The sequence below is a fragment of the Notamacropus eugenii genome, chromosome 5 (genome assembly GCF_028372415.1).
Source record: "Notamacropus eugenii isolate mMacEug1 chromosome 5, mMacEug1.pri_v2, whole genome shotgun sequence".
Taxonomy (NCBI): domain Eukaryota; kingdom Metazoa; phylum Chordata; class Mammalia; order Diprotodontia; family Macropodidae; genus Notamacropus; species Notamacropus eugenii.
The window spans coordinates 374,156,110-374,172,283 of NC_092876.1; the positions used below are offsets into that span (position 1 = coordinate 374,156,110).

Sequence of the window (16,174 nt, forward strand, 5' to 3'; positions counted from 1 at the left end):
AACCCCAGGGAATCAGTCATGGTCCCTATAAAACTCAGGACGCCAACACTTTTAATCCTTACCTCACACACTGTTATTAAGTGCACCATGGTCTGCTTCTCTCATCCTTTTCTCTGGAACTTTTGCCCCCTCATTCTGATGTCTCCGATCTTTTGGGGGGCTCCTGGCTTCCTGCATCCCCCATTACTGCTAGCTCTCATCACTTTGATCTTAAAATCCAAAAGCCTCCTTTTTCTCCTATTTCACATGAACTTGAAGCCAACAGCACCATGGGAATGTGTTACTCTACTTTGACACAGAAAATATAAAGTTGTTCTATAGCAAGTTTTGGACAGCATTTGTTTCTGAGTCCTTTAGAAGTTGTCATATGTAGTTGTCTTTAAAAAAATCATTTTAATTTAAAATTTAGTAACAGTGATGCAGCTGGATTTTTAAGTTCAAGAAAAAAAGTTCACAATAAGGAGTAATTACTTTGATAAAAAAGTGTATTTAAGGAATACATCAGATATGCCCTTACAAGAAATCACATTCAGAAATGTGAGTGTTTCAGGGGAGGATGTGTGTGGGTGCATGTATTGTATGAGAGGGTGCATATAAGGTGGAGAGGGAGAGAAGGTAAAGGAGGAAGGATGAGAGAGAAAAGGAGACACAGAGAAATATACTCTGACAAAGAGATGGGAGTATAAATAAAGCCCTGGGCCTTTTACTATTAAACTTCACACTTGTCTCAAATAATGAAGCTCCTATTTCTTTAGTGATCTAAATGTCTCCAAGTAGATTTAGGGACTGACTTATTTTGAGCTGACAGGTCCCAGTAGCAAAGTACCAAGTCTCCAAATGCTAGAGAGCACCAGTCAGATCAATTAATTGCTAATTTCTAAGAGAATAGACTACAAGAAGAAAGCTAGTCTCTATTTTGACAAGAAAGAAAATAATTCAAGTTAAAAGGAATTGAGATGAAGCTATTTTCAATACCTTTGAGAATTTAATAAAATTCTTTCTTACATGTTTGCGTAATTTCTCCCTTCTTCTTAGATTTTAGAATTCTTTGTAGAAAGATGTTTCTCTTTACTCCCAGAGGCTAGTGCGGGGGATATATTTATGTGCCTTATGCGTCACTATTTTTACACTGTTCTTAGTAACCTGATGAGGTATCTGTGCTTCAAAAATAAAATCTTCCATTTAAACATGTAGCTATGCCATAACCACAATATAGCATTTTTAGTCACGACGTATGTTTTACCTGTTCTTATATTCATCTTAAGAACTCCTAGGTCATGTAAAAAAAAAAAAGCTCTTGGGTGTTCTTTTGAACTCTTTAAACTACTGGCAGCTGATTATCTAGTTTGTGTATATTTTCCATTCCTATCTCAACCTGCTGCTGACACATTTGTTGCTCATTTGACTATTCATTATGATTGGCTAGGTTGTCAAGAGAAAGAAAAGGAGAGCCTCAAAGCCATCATTTTTTGGTCATTCATTAATCACTCTAATTTTAAAAGTTTGGTGAATGAGCAGCTCTATACAGTCAAATTAAATTCAAAGGGATAAATAAAAAGGACTTATAGTGATGTTAAAGAAACAAAGGAAAATATCCCACCCACCCAAAATGTGGATGCCTCCCTTTTTAAAACATTAAAAACTTAAGCTTAATTTTTGATGTAGTAAAAGGCAGAAAATCTGCTTTTTAAAAAAAATATATGTAGCAGTTACATGTTTCCCCTCTTTCCAGTTCCAAATCATGGGAAGTTATTCAAAGTTATTCTGTAAATCAGGGCTATTTTGTAAACCATAGCTTACAAGCCCCTCCCTTCTCGATGGATTTACTTTTTATACAACTATGTAGTATAGTGGTGTGCTGCACTAGGATTTGGGAAGATCTTGAGTTCAAAATCTGCCTCTAACACTTATTAAGTGTATAATATGGCCAGACTGGCTTAACTTAACTTCTCTCTGCTTGTAAAATGGGGATAATAACATCACCTACCTCAGGGGTGTTGTGAGGATCAAGTGAGAGAATATATGCAAAACTCTTTCTCAATTCTAAACATGCTATATAAATGATAGCTTTTAGTGCAATTGTCACATTGTCAGGACACACTTATTCAAGACAAAAGCCATTTAATTGAACAGCATAGCAAAAACAAAAAAGGATAGACCACACGGAACACAAGTAGCATATGCTTTCCCCCAGATTACTTCACCACTGATGCCGTTAAGAATACATGTGAACAAAGTATATGCATACACCAGGACACACACATAGGAACATGTGTGGCCCAAGTTCATGCATATCACTGGAAAGTCACATCACTGATACTGGGAAGGTGATGGGCCCTGGTGATATCATATTGTTCACTACGGAGTGTCTAGTCACCCAAGCCTTCCAAGACAAAGGTGAGCTGCCATTCTTTAGCATGTAGCCTATGACTATGAACTACTTCAGTCCTGTTGGCAAAGACCAGCAGAAAACCCCTCCATCCCCTCGGGTTTAATAGCAGTTCTTTGCTTTTCACTTTTTTCTTGCTCAAAGTCCTTCAGTTCCAAGCCAACTCTGTTATTAAACAATTCTTTTTAAATCTCTGAATATGATGAGCTAAACAAAATTCTGTCACATTTTATAGTCCAGTCCTTATGATACCCACAATTCAGTGGATAGAATGCCAGACCTGGAGTCAGAAAGACTCATCTTCTGGAGTTCAAATCTAACATCAGACACTAGCAACTCTGGGCAAGTCACTTAACCCATTTGCCTCAGTTTCCTCACCTGTACAATGGGCTGGAGCAACAAACCCATTCTAGGATATTTGCCAAGAAAATGCCCAAAAGGGGTTATGAGTCAAAAATTACGTAGTAACAATAGCCACCCTGATGACTTTTGTGCTGAACAGCATCTAGCAAAAATCTTGCTGTTCTCAAAAATGTGAAAGCTCACGTACACAAAAGGTAGTAGTTTATTTCCTTATAAGGAATGGCTAAGCTTCTTTACTGTGCAGTGTAATAGAAACTCTATTGCTAATGTTTTATTTAGAATCTGTTCAATATAAAGATCTGGAAGCTTTTCAGTTGTTCAGAATAATATTTTAAACTTTCATTTATAGTCAGTTCTTTCCTATCCTTTAAACATTTCATCTGCTTTTATTCCTCTACTCCTCTTTCAAATTCTCTCTAATCTTGCTTATGACCTCATTACTCAATTGAAACTACTTTCTCCAGTTACCAATAAACTCTTAATTAATCCACGTAATGGCTTCTTCTCAATACTCAACCTTCTTCAATTATCTGCAACATTTGATAGTGATCTTGATTCCCCAAAACTGTTACATTGACCTCTCATGGTCTAGAACCAGCTGCTCTTTTCATCCTTGTTTTTACTGGTGTCCCTTCTGCTCTGCTCCCTCACAAAGTGCATCAGGGACTGTGATATTAACGGTCTAAATATCTTTGCTCCTTTGTCAGTTAAGAAAAGTTTACTGTAAAACAATCTTTGCAAATCACTCTGCTTGCCCAGAAAATCAATTATTTGCTGCCTCTTAAGTGGTTTCTAGGATCTTTGAGGCTTCTCACTGAGAACTGTCTGAATCAATGTTGGTTCTTTGATCCATCTCATTTTTTGATATTAATAACTTGTTTAAATAGATTAAGAGTTGTCTCAACAGCATGAGCTATCTTCCAAGTTTTTATATATTTTACAGCAAAATGTTTATTGTATTTTTAACAATATGGACTCCTTTTCATTAACTCTGTGCTCCTTCTCCCAGGGTTTCCTGGCTGGGATAGGTTTAGTGAAGACTTCTCATATTGTAATTCTCCCAGGGGTGAGGTAAGATTTAGAGGCTCAAGGTTACAATATTTTTAGAATAGAACAGTTCCATATAAGGATATAAAACTGTGTAGCATATTAGGGTCTCAATGACTGGATAAAACTTACATAATTCCTCAATGTCTTCATTTCAAAAGGGATTGGTTAGATTTCGTGTCTAGAACGTAAGATCATATTCTCAGCTAATGAGAATAATGGTCAGTGGGGGGGAGGGACTTGCGTTAGGGTCTATATAAATCACTGCCTTTTCTTCGTCTTTAGCTTTCCTACTCCAGGTAAACTGGTATAGGATTGTCTCGATTCTCGAGACTCTAGTAAATAAACTTTCTGTCATCACTTTGAGAGGCCTGAGTAACTGATTTAAGTATGGATCTGAGCCATCCCACACACTGGGAATCCTTGTTCTACACCAAAAGTTTCTAACTCCCCACCAGCAATTTGCCCACAAAACTCCTGAATGTTCTGAATCCAGATTAAAATGTAATTAGCAAATATTTAACAAAATAAATGAAAAATATACTGTAGGTATTAATTTTCCCTAAATCAGTATGTTACTCACAGGGATCCACTTTTATTTGCGTTTGATACCAGTTCTAGACTATTCCTGGGGGAAGAAAAGAGGAAATGCTAAAAATACTGTTATCTGGAGATTTGGAATTGGTAATTATTGGTATTACTAATTGCATATTAGGTATGGTTATATTTATTATCTACATTATACCACCTCAAAATCTAAAGTACTTTAAATCAAGGAGCAGATCAAGAAAGATTACATTGTAAAATCTCTTGGCCTGAGACAGATTTCCCCTTGTTACAATAGTGTTTTATTAACTGAACTTAGATCAAGAGGCAAAATTGAGAGCATTAAAATAACCACTGCAGTCCTTGAGACATCATCAGGACTAGTGGTTTTTGTATGGTGTTTCATAAAATTTGGATTGTTAAGGGACATCTCTATGGGTTTGTTGGGGGTGAGGCATGTTTGTGGTGTGCTTAACCAGCCTTTGCTCCATTATATTGAGGCTTTTCCTTTACTTAAATAAAACCAAGACTTAAGATTCCTAGAGCACAAAAGCAATGCAGATATATTCATCTACTGGAAAAATTTGATTAATTTTAAAAGAACAAAACAAAACATTGATCTATGCTCTCTCTGGAACCACACTTGTCTTTCCCCAGAAAAGTTCTCTGGTGCTAACTCAGTAAAGCCCCCTTATGCAACTTTGTATCATGGAACTCAGTGTTCCCTCCAGCATTATAGTTACGTCTTCCTCTGTAGATACAGCAACACAAATGCCCCAGGGTTGGGAGAGCAGCAACAGGAAAATTTACACATAAAATTTACAGTAAGAAAATTCCTTCACACCTCCTTTATACTCCCATAGTGTAAAGGGTCCACTAGGCCTCTCCTAAGATGCTCAGCATCTTCTTCTGGAGGTAATTTAACTTTTCTACACTTTTCTGAAATATGGTGGCTAGAAATGAATACAACACTTTTGACTCAGAGCTTTAAGATTACTGCTATGCCCTGATCATTTTCATTCCATCTGTTGATTACAGATGCTTCATTCCATCTGTCTCATATCCCACACTTGTGAAATTGAGTTTTGAATGTAAAGAATGGAATCAAAACAATAATTTAGTATAGCTTTCTCACCATTGCCCTTTGTCTTTATCTGCCATATACGGTAGCAATCTTTTCTTTTAATTTTCTTCTTGTTTCTAATAAAGCATTTAAAAAAAAAAACCCACCCTTTTCTTTGTCCTCACTGGTTATTGGCAATCCTTCTGGGTTTCAGTGCTCCTGATAATGTTTATAGGATTGGGGTTTTTTTGTTGTTGTAGGTTGTTTTTTTCATTACTATGCTAATCAGTTACTTGCCATGGCTTCCCAGTTCTGTCATCTAAAAATCTGAGTTGCGTGCCATGCACAGGAGTCCTTAGGCAGCTCCCCTTCATCATATTGATCAGGATAATTTAAAATTTTATATTTGAGAGCTTGATATTGGAACCGGGACTAAGTGCCCCAGAAAACATTGGGCCATTGAATCCTAATATTCTCTCTGAACTACTTGAAATTTGTTCTCTTCTAATCCATAGTTCACAGTAGACTGTCTACCTTTCTCCCATCTTCTATCAAGAATTTTATAATCAAATGGTCAAAAGCCCTCTCATTTCTACTTCAACACTCATGTTCTCCTTGTGAGTCAGAATCAGATATAAAATAGCAGTACTATTTATCTCTTCCTCTACTTTAAAAGGATGAAATGATCATTGAGGCAATTATTGAGACTTTAAATAGCTGCTGTACTTGTGGCAGAAAGAAATCTTAGGTTTGTTTAGTTGAAGTAAACCCATCACAACCATTTTATGCTTCTATCCCAGGCTTATGATCTCCTTTCCAAACTCCTCACATTAATTCCTCCTGCTACTCAGGTGAAACGTGGTATGTCTGCATGAAAATATTGCTTCTGTTTCTGCCTTTGATCTCTACTCACATATTCCTTCCTCTGTACCTCACCCTCCCTAAGTTCCTCCATTTTTTGAGCTTTTAGAGGACACGCATCATAACATTTCTGTCTTCATATCCCTAGGCCCTAACAGTTACTGGCACATAGTAGTCCCTACATAAACACTTGTTGATTGCTCTTCTAAAACCACAAGGCTATTTCAACTTTCCTTTTGGTTTATTCTGCTCCTTTTAAATAAAGTATACCTTTTCACTGAGTCTCATCTCAGTGACACTGACAAAATGTGCTTCATAACATGTTGCTAAGTCTTTTCACTTGGGTCCAACTTGCTGTGACCCCATTTGGGGTTTTCTTGAAAAAGATACTGGAGTGGTTTGCCATTCCCTTCTCCAGATCATTCTATAGTTGGGGAACTGAGGCAAATAGGGTTTAATGACTTGCCCAGGCTAACTCAGCCAGTAAGTGTCCTGAAGTCAAATTTGAACTCAGGTTCTCCTTAGGCCAGAGCCAATGCTCTATCCTAATCTACCCTGTTCCCTACTTATACTTCATGCCATCTGTATGTAAAAACCTGAGTCTATGGGTTTCGTCCCTGGCTTTTTTTCTTGGATATTATTCCCTCCCATAAATTATTTGTCCTATCTTCAGGTTTCTATGTCATTACCTGCTATTGGCTATGGAAATAAACTCTTCAAATCTATGTGCACAGCATTCTGCCTCTCTCTCCTTTTCCCATGCCCAAGATCTCCTTATACTTTGCTTCTCTACAAGCTCTGTTCTTTGGATCCTTGTTAAGTTATTGTGAGATCACCCTTACAGTTGAATTCACCCAGCATTTACTCATCATTCCCCGCTTCTCATTCAAACAGATTTATAACAAATATCTGAGTAATATTTTTGCTACAATACACCAAAAAGTCAATAACAGACATTAAATTGTTTTGAACAAAAAGAAGTATAGATTATGGAATTTTTTCCTCAACAATTAATGAAGTATGTCATTTGGAGTATGTCAGTTACATTATTCTAAAAATTCAATAAATTATATTTCAGACCACTCAATGTAAGAAACTTAAAATACTTGACCAACACAAGCCCACACAAATTTGTGATGCAGCCAATTCAACTCAGAAACAGTAGCTGAGTGTCTACAATGTGCCCAATGTTACACTATACACACTGGATATAAAATAAGAAAAAACAAAACCCCTTGTTCTCAAGAGACTTATACTATACTGGATTATTTCAAAATACATGCAGATCTATTTTCTTCCAGAAAGTCTTCCCTGATCCTCACCAATTGTGCTCTCTACTTCCCAGATGGTTATACTATATTATTATAGTTATTTGTATATATCCCCACCACCCAAATAGTGTATGAGCTCTTTGAGGATAATCTGTTTCTTCAGTTTGTGCATCCTCAATTCTGATCAGTGCCTTGCTCACGTAGTAGGTTCGTAATAAATATCTACTGTTAAAGTGAATCTTCATTTTTTTCTATATATTCATAGTTTGCAAAACACAAGAGTATTTTTGCTTTCAATAAAGGATTTCTTAAAATGAAATCATCTAAAGGACGTTTTATTTAAAGTCCCTAAAAAGCTACTGTTGTTAAAAATGTATTACCATATCAATAGTCTCTAATGAATCCAGGTGCCTGAGTTCTACATACTGTTACGAATTTTTTTAACCCAACTCAGCAGTAAATAGATATCAAATAATTTACCTTTATTCCTGAACCTTATCAGACTATTAGGGAGACTTGATTACAAAATATAACTATGTCAAAACCAACTCTTTTTTAGCACTTGAACAAAGACCCTAGGTACCAACTATTACGCACAATTGCAAGAAAATAATCTAAAGATAGTGCTTATTTCATTTTTAAGTGCTTATCAAATATCTGTCATTGCACATTTCCTCTTCCAAAAATACCTGTCACTATTTTGTTCTTGAGCATCAGGATCACATAAATTTGTATTCTGCTTTATAGTTTGTGATACTTTCATTTAAAGTATCTCATAAGATCCCCAATACAATACACACACATGAGGACACAGGCTCAGATTCTGGCAAGGTTGCTTAGTTAAAGGATTCAGGGCTACATAATTACATACATTTCTCTAGTTTTCCAAATTCTGTTATTGTTGTGCTGTTTTAGTCATGTTCAATTCCTTATGACCCTACTTTGGGCTTTTTTTGGCAAAGGTCCTGGAATGGTTTGCTATTTCCTTCTCCAGCTCATTTTTACAGATGAGGAACTGAGGTAAACAGGGTTAAGTGACTTGCCTAGGGTCACACAGCTATTCAGTGTCTGAGGCCATATTTGAACTTATCCAGAAGCCAGTGTATGTACTAGCCACTGTGTCACTTAGCTGCTCCAGGTTTTCAGAATCGCTATTATTTTATACATTTCTCTATCTCAGTGTTAAAAACTTGAGAGGCTATGAGAATTCTCATATAATGATTCCATTCATTAACAGCCATCCAACTGAACCAGTTCTTTGAAAGGAAGAACATTATCCTTGAACACAGAGTTGGAAAACAAATGAAAACCCTCTTGTATACTGAATGTAACCTGACTAAACACTGATTCCCACTGGATAGTTTTAATTATTTTTTTAATGAACTTTTAATCTCTTGCTTTTACCTAACACTTATTTCCCAAGACACCCCCCAAAAATCTTTTTTAACAAAGAATAAAAATAGAACGAGAAAAAAAAAGTTCAGTAAAACTAACACATCAAATATGCTCAACAGCATATGCAGTATCCCACAATTCCTCAGGGTTCTTTAGCCATTATAATTACATCTCATTCACGTTTTTTATTTTCCCATTTTTATAGCTGTGGTCATTTTGAAATTTCCCCCTTGGTTCTTACTTTATTTTACACCAGTTCATAGTAGAGCACATTTAAATAGGGTATACCTCTAAGGAAATCTATTCAAGGGTGCATGTTTATTGAATATTTAGTCCCTTCTAATAGTTTTGTTCATTAGATTAAGAGAAGTAAAACACAGTGTTTTAAATTTGTCAACTACCACACTCTGTATACCTACTTAAGATTTATGCCCTCCAATATTTTAAGTCATAGCTGATTATGTGAAGTTTAGTCATTTCTAAATAATATTTTTATAACACTTCTGAGAGATGCTCTAGAATTAGGTTCCTAATACAACCCCTGACCTATTGTAATCAATTTATCATGACTTTCCCCCCAAGAGTTACAACTAAATAGAACCCCTATCCCATTATATTCTCATTGAGAATTTAACATTAAAATTTTGCACTTTAAATGAAAAAACTCTAGCTATTTGAGAAACACCAACTACTTTGAGTTCATGGCAAGGAGATAAAATGATTTCTGAAAGAATTTTTAGTGAGATTTTTTTTCCAGTTAAAGTTGATGAGTAGAAAATATACCTTAATGACCTGACAAATAAATACGATGTTTAGAGGGATGAAACATGTATTTTATAAAAGCCCACAATTTGGAAACCTTTGGATCTAAAGGCAAGCGGTTAATTACTAACAAACTAGTGCTTACAGCCTTCACAGTGACTGCACAATTAGCAATTAATATTGTGACTAGGGAATGAACTACACACAATCTACTGAAAAGACCATCTGCTTCTTTAAATTGTGTTCTTTATTCTTGCCAATAGAAGACCATATTTTTTAAATGGCACTACCCCTTATAATTGCTGGGTTGTTTGCAGTTGTGTTTGGCTATTAGGATTTAATAAGCCATTGTTTCAGTGGTATAAAAAGGTTATGTAATGGTTAGACTATTTTCATCTACAAATGCCATTTTCTTATTTTCATAGACCTACAAATGTATCTACACGCACAAAAAAAACCACGTTTATTCTTCCCCAACGTGTCAGAAGTATTACTAATGATTTTTATATTTGAAGGTAGATAACTCAGGATGTTTTGCTAAAAGAAGAATCTCCTCTGACTACCGGGAATAAAAAAGGCACATGCAGATGGGTGTACCCGTCCACGGGTTAACAACACATCCTAGCAGAGGACAGTGGTCACAAAGGGGGAGGCACAGAGGGAGGGTTCCCACCACCGAATTTGTGGAAAGGAAACTTCCTCAACTACAAGCAGATACATAGACCGAACTGGGAATTCGGCTGATCCCCTTCACACAGGAAATAGCAAACGTGCGCCCGGAGGAGCTGAGATCACCCGGGGCACCCCACGGCGCCGCCGGCCCGGGACTTTTCCTGCATTCTCACTGCAATACGAACCTCACGGAGAGGGTGATCTCCCCCACCCCCCACCTAGACTTGTACTAAGAACCACCAAGCAAAACCTAGCGTAAAAGGCAGGTACAGATCGCATGTCCACTTGCCGGGGGAGGGTGTTCCCCTCGCTTTCTATTTAGTAAGGACGGAGGCCAGACGAACGGCTGTTTCATTTCCAGCCCTCTTGCTTCCCCTCCTCGGAGACACCACTCCCACTTCGGTCCCCTCCACCCACGCCCAATCCCTGGAGCCCCGCCTAGTAGTCACGCCCGACCCAGGACAAGTTCCTAAGTGCTGGGTTCCCTCGCAGAACGCCTGGTGATCCATCAGCTTCCTCCCTTCCTCCCGCCCATCATCAGCTAAGCTTCTTTGGTCGATTCTACTTTAAGGAAAGCTACACTGCACGTGCGCGCGTCCCACTGCACCCCGCTCAGCCTGGACGCTGGGGTGCATCTCTAGCTCTCGCCGAAGACCATTCGGGAGCCGCTTTCTTCCCTTCCCCGCCTCCCGGCTTGGAGTATGGCTAGTCGCTTGGTTTTTTTCCCCACCTGCTCCCCCCCACCCCCGCCCCTCCACCAGGGAAGGAAACAAACAAGCCAGCGCGCGGCTCCAAGCGAAGCCCCGGACTGGAGGACGGGGAGCATGAGCCCGCCTCCGCGTGGCCGCGGACTGCGTTACTGCGCAGGCTCAGTAGCAGCGGGGTTCTGAACCTGAGCAGCAGGCTGCCTCATCTCTTCCCAGTCAGTGCCCGTACAAGTAACTGTACAGCACTCAGCCTACTCGGCGTTATGGTACTACTGGGGCGGGGGGAAGGAGGAGGAGCAGAAGGGCGGGGAGAGAGAAGGGAGGGCCAGGGGAGAAGAGGAGGGAAGGGAAAGAGCGCGCACATGCGCCGCCCGCCGGTTAGGCAGTGAGAGGCGAGGGAGGGGGAGGACTGCTGGGGGACAGGCTCCGTCCACGAAGCCGTTTCCGGGTCACGTGCGCCCGTTTCCGGCGCCCAACGGCGGAGTGGCGCAGCCCGCCCGTTTTGCAGAGGGGCGGGGGGGGGGGCGGGGGTTGGTGGTGTAGGGGGGAGATCCGGGAACCGGTTATCCCGGTTCCGCTCACCCCGCCTCCTCTCTCCAGCCCCCGCCCCGAATCCCCGGGCTCCTCCCTCGGCCGGCCCCTTGGGCGGGGCCTCCCCCGCCCCTCTCCCTCTGTCCTCTCCCCACTCCCCGCCTGCTTGGCTCCCAGACGCTCGGAGGGGGCTTTTCACTTGGCGGCTGCTGCGGGCTCTGAGAGCTGCGGGCGGCCACCGCGCTTCCCTCCCGTCTGAGGCCACAGTAAGTGTGTGTGTAGGGGGGGACTCCTCGTGGGAGCGGCTGTCACGTGGGGGGAGAAGTGTCGCCCCCCCATCGTAATATTGTCTCCTGTCGCGCGCGCGCGTGGATCTCGAGCAGAGACTTCCCGGAGTGTCTTCTCCCTTCCCCGTGGACCGCACCCCTAAGGTGACCCGTCAGGGGGGGTGGGGTGGTACACGGTGCACCCCCTCAAGCCTCCCTCCAGCTTCCATCCCGGAGAAGAGATGGGGAGCGGACGCATGACTTAATCCTGCTCCCTTTTGGGGGGGATTGTTGTGTTTGGGTTGTCTCGGGCACTCGTGGCGAGGAGCGAGCGGAGTCGCTTTACCTAACTCGGGGTCCTTTCCTGGCGCCCCCGGCAGGAGGGGATTCCCCTCTGTCCGCTCGCCCTCTCCCGGCGGGCAGAGGAGATGGATTGTCTCTGGCCGAAATGGACTTTCCCTGCCCAGGGATGGCGAGTCGGGGGACCCGGGCAGGGGGAAGTAGGGTCCTCGCGAGGGGCACGGAGCGCGGCCGCGGGCCATTGTCTCTCCCCTTCCCCTCTCGCCCTCCCTGCCTGGCGCTCCTGGAGCGTCTTTTCTGACTAAAGGAGAGCTGTGACTCCAGGAGCGTCTTGGCCATCCTCAGTCTAACAGGCAGCCCTGCCCGCCCCCTGGAAAGCACTCTTCCTCTGCCTTTCGCCTTATGTATTTATTTAAGGTCCCGGGGGTTGGTTTCACCGAGGCTCGGGCAGGTAGAGCCCCAGATTTTCAGGTAACTCGTCTTATGGGAGGATAAGTGATTCATCCAACGTGAGAAGTCGGAGTTGTGGCCACGGGCTCCCCCTCCCTCCAGCGGGCAGTCTGCACTTTGCGTCTCAATAACACAAGATCTGGGGAAATGGAATCCGTTCTATTCCTAGTTCTTCAGCCGCTTTGAGATTGGACAGAGTCCGTCAGTTTTCTTTTACGTGGAAAGGTGTACAGTCTTTGTATTATTAGCCCAATGATTGAATTAATAAATACGTTGTGGTGTCGTCCTCGTTTGGGAGGAGCTTTGAGATCCTTGGAAAAGTATTTCCATTAGCGTAGTGCTTGACCTACAGTAAGCGGTTCATAAATATATTGCAGTCCTCCTTTGTGAGGAGCTTTGAGATCTGTGGAAAAGTGTATTAATGTTATTAGCCCAATACTTGACTCATAGTAAGCGTTTAATAAATGCGTATGGACTGTTGGACTGTGTTTTGTTAAATGAGGGAGGATTGACTTAGGTTTTAATTGGTTGAATAAGATTAACCCAGTCAAAAATGTAAGACATATTTGATTATTTATAATTTTGCAAATTATTTTTTACAAAATCGAGAAAGGGCCCATTTCACAATAAAGAAATATGTTTAAAAAGTCAGCATATTATGAATGTTAGGGGAAAAATCCAGAATTACAATTGTACTTGAAATGTTAACACGACTATAAAAAAGATATTGAAAAATTACATATGAAATATGTTATTTCATTTATTCAGTATTTCCTTATTTGTAGTTTAAAAGTCAAGTTTAACTAAAATAAGTTTTCCTGAAATAATAAATTTTTAAATGGTCACAATTTTATTTGCAGACCCTAACTAAGCATACAAATATCAAATACTTTAAAAGGTAGCATTTGTGTATATATGATTTTGATTTTGATAATACAGTCATGCCCCAGTTTGGCACAGTGTGTGTTGTTTTGAATTTTTATAAAATGAATATGAGAAGAGAAATTTTGTCTGAAAGTATGGTTGATCTTTCATATTTTTATTTCTGTTAAAAGATACCAACTGAAATGTTAATTTGTCTTGAAAAGTGCCATCCGGTTGGGACAAATAAGGTATTATAAGAGAAAACAAACATGTTTTATATGACTACATCAAATGTTACTAAAACATGTTATTCTTTGCCTCTTTAAAGCGTATCAAAGGTGATGGTTTCCTGCTCTAACCATAATTATAATAATTTTTAAATTTTCAATTGCATTTCTGAGTTTGTGTGTGTGAGAGAGACAGCTCTGTGAATGATTTATTTTTATTTTTTAATTTAGTGTGGATATTATGATAATCATGTATCAATTTACTTTCTCTCTGTTCTGTTATAATGGAGCTTGTTAAAAGCTACATTGAAAAAATGTAGCTTTATCTCAGTGTGTGTAGAATCTGAAAATAAGATTTGATTTGTTTATTTTACCAGATGCAGTTTATGTTGCTTTTTAGTCGTCAAGGAAAGCTCCGACTCCAGAAATGGTATGTTCCACTGTCGGACAAAGAAAAGAAAAAAATCACAAGAGAACTTGTTCAAACAGTTTTAGCCCGTAAACCCAAAATGTGCAGTTTTTTGGAGTGGCGAGATCTGAAGATTGTCTACAAAAGGTATAATTTTCATTTTTCAGAAAGTTGCAGTAGGAGACCAAATGTTATTTAGTTCATAATAGTAGTCAAATATGAATGAAAAGTGACTTACGGACAATTATACAAAGAGGAAGACCACTTTTGTAATTAGAAATTCTTAAAGTAGACTTAAAGTGATGAAACCTTAGATGAAGTAAACTATAATATGCCTCCTTTGATGCAGAATTGAAATGACAAATCAGGAAATACTTTTAATAGATGATTCTTTCAAAGCTTAAAAATAGCTTTAATGATGAGTATACTCATTTATAAATTTATTAAGTCTTCATACATATTAACTTTTAGAAAAAGTAAATAATCATTACTCACATTTAAATAGCATTTTAAGAGCTGCAAAGCTATTTTTCTTCAACAACCCTCTAAGGTAGGTAGGACAACTATTACCTATATTTTATTGAGGTTTTTGAAAAGACATACCTTGCTTATTATCACATAGGTATTAAATGTCCAAAATGGGATTTGAACCCACTAGTATACACTGTTTAGTTTAGGCATTTTTTAAAATGTCATCTGGTTAGTAAAATTGGAATAATAATTTTCACTGAGGTTCGCCTAGACAGGTAACTAAAATACTGAGCATCAGATTTAAACTCTGGTTTGTGTTTAAAAAGCTTTTCAAAATCTGACTCTAACCTACCTTTCCTGGTTAATTATACATGTTCTTCTTTCATGTACCCGTAGGTAGGTCCAGTCAAACTGGCCTTGCTTTTGCTTACATACAGCATTATTTAAGGCCTGCTTCCATACCTGTCTCTTCCAGCCCCCAAAATACCTGGGGTTCATACTTTTCTCACTTTTGCATCTTGAAATTGTGTCTTTCCTGAACCCTGCCTGGTTGCTCATTTCTCCCTTCCTATTTCCTGAGGGAAAAAAGAATCTTTTATGTATTTTGTCAATACTTAGACACATGCATATTGTCTCCCCCGTAGAATGTAAGTTCATTGAAGGCCGGAACCTTTTTGGGTTTATAGTTACAGCACTTGACATAAAAGCAAGCTGATCATTTGAGACTGATTTTTGTCACACATCTTATATCTAAGCCTTTTCAGTCATATTGATGTTTAAAATTCTTGTTTATTTGAGACAAAGCCCACTTTGTTATTAACAAAGTTAATGCACGTTTTGCAATATCAAAAATGTGGCGAGTTACGAAGTAGTTTCATCATAGGAAGATGTTGAAGTTTGATCTCTATGAAATAACAACTGAAAATTACTCTTTATAACACGATGAGAAATATATTTTTTAATAGTAACATTTACTTCTGTGGAAAGTATAGTAGTATAATTATATTGAAACGAAAGTAATATTTCTCATAACTGTGAAATAAATTATTTTTAATCTGTAGACTTTGATTTGGGGTGTTGATTTCACCTTGTTTCTTTTCCTTTAATAATTTCATTCTTATGAAGTAAAATAACTTTACTGAGCAGAATAAAAAAGAAATATTTCAGTATTAGACAAACATTTTGTAATATGGAAAAAAAGAACTGATAATATAAAGTTTTGAAATCAGAAAGGGAAAAAAGATCAATTTTCTCCATTCCTTCTCTTTTTTAAGCATTTAAGATTGTATAAAAAGCAATTCAAAACTAGTGGTAGATGAATTTAGAGGAAAGTAAAACTGCATTCATATTATTTTGTAAAAATTGGATTTAGTGATCAGTTCTGACCTTTTGTAAGCAGTATTATTTAGAAAGAATAGAATTTTGAAATGGAAGGGACCCTAGAAATCATCCAGTCCATTCTTTCTGCCTCCCAACTTAGTGTACAGATGAGGAAACTGAAACCTCTACAAGTTGTTTCTTTTTTGTCTTTGTATCACCAGGCCTAGGTTACTATAGTGCCTTAATAAATGTTCATAGAA

At 39.0% G+C, this 16,174-nt stretch overlaps 1 protein-coding gene across 14 annotated transcripts in view; it reads left to right on the top strand.

Annotated features, from left to right (window-relative positions):
* The first annotated feature begins 10,859 nt into the window (after positions 1 to 10,859).
* The window catches only part of AP1S2 (adaptor related protein complex 1 subunit sigma 2), a 34,739-nt gene continuing 29,424 nt past the window's right edge, over positions 10,860 to 16,174 (top strand). For 4 of the 14 annotated variants that reach the window (XM_072614290.1, XM_072614295.1, XM_072614298.1 and 1 more), the window contains exons 1-2: positions 11,453 to 11,873; positions 14,092 to 14,270. In XM_072614290.1, coding sequence (XP_072470391.1) covers positions 14,092 to 14,270 — 179 coding nt within the window. In that variant the 5' untranslated portion in view covers positions 11,453 to 11,873. Of the gene's footprint in view, positions 11,343 to 11,452; positions 12,039 to 13,642; positions 13,736 to 14,091; positions 14,271 to 16,174 lie in introns of those variants that run through there. The other 10 variants (XM_072614289.1, XM_072614296.1, XM_072614294.1 and 7 more) reach the window with 5 other exon arrangements.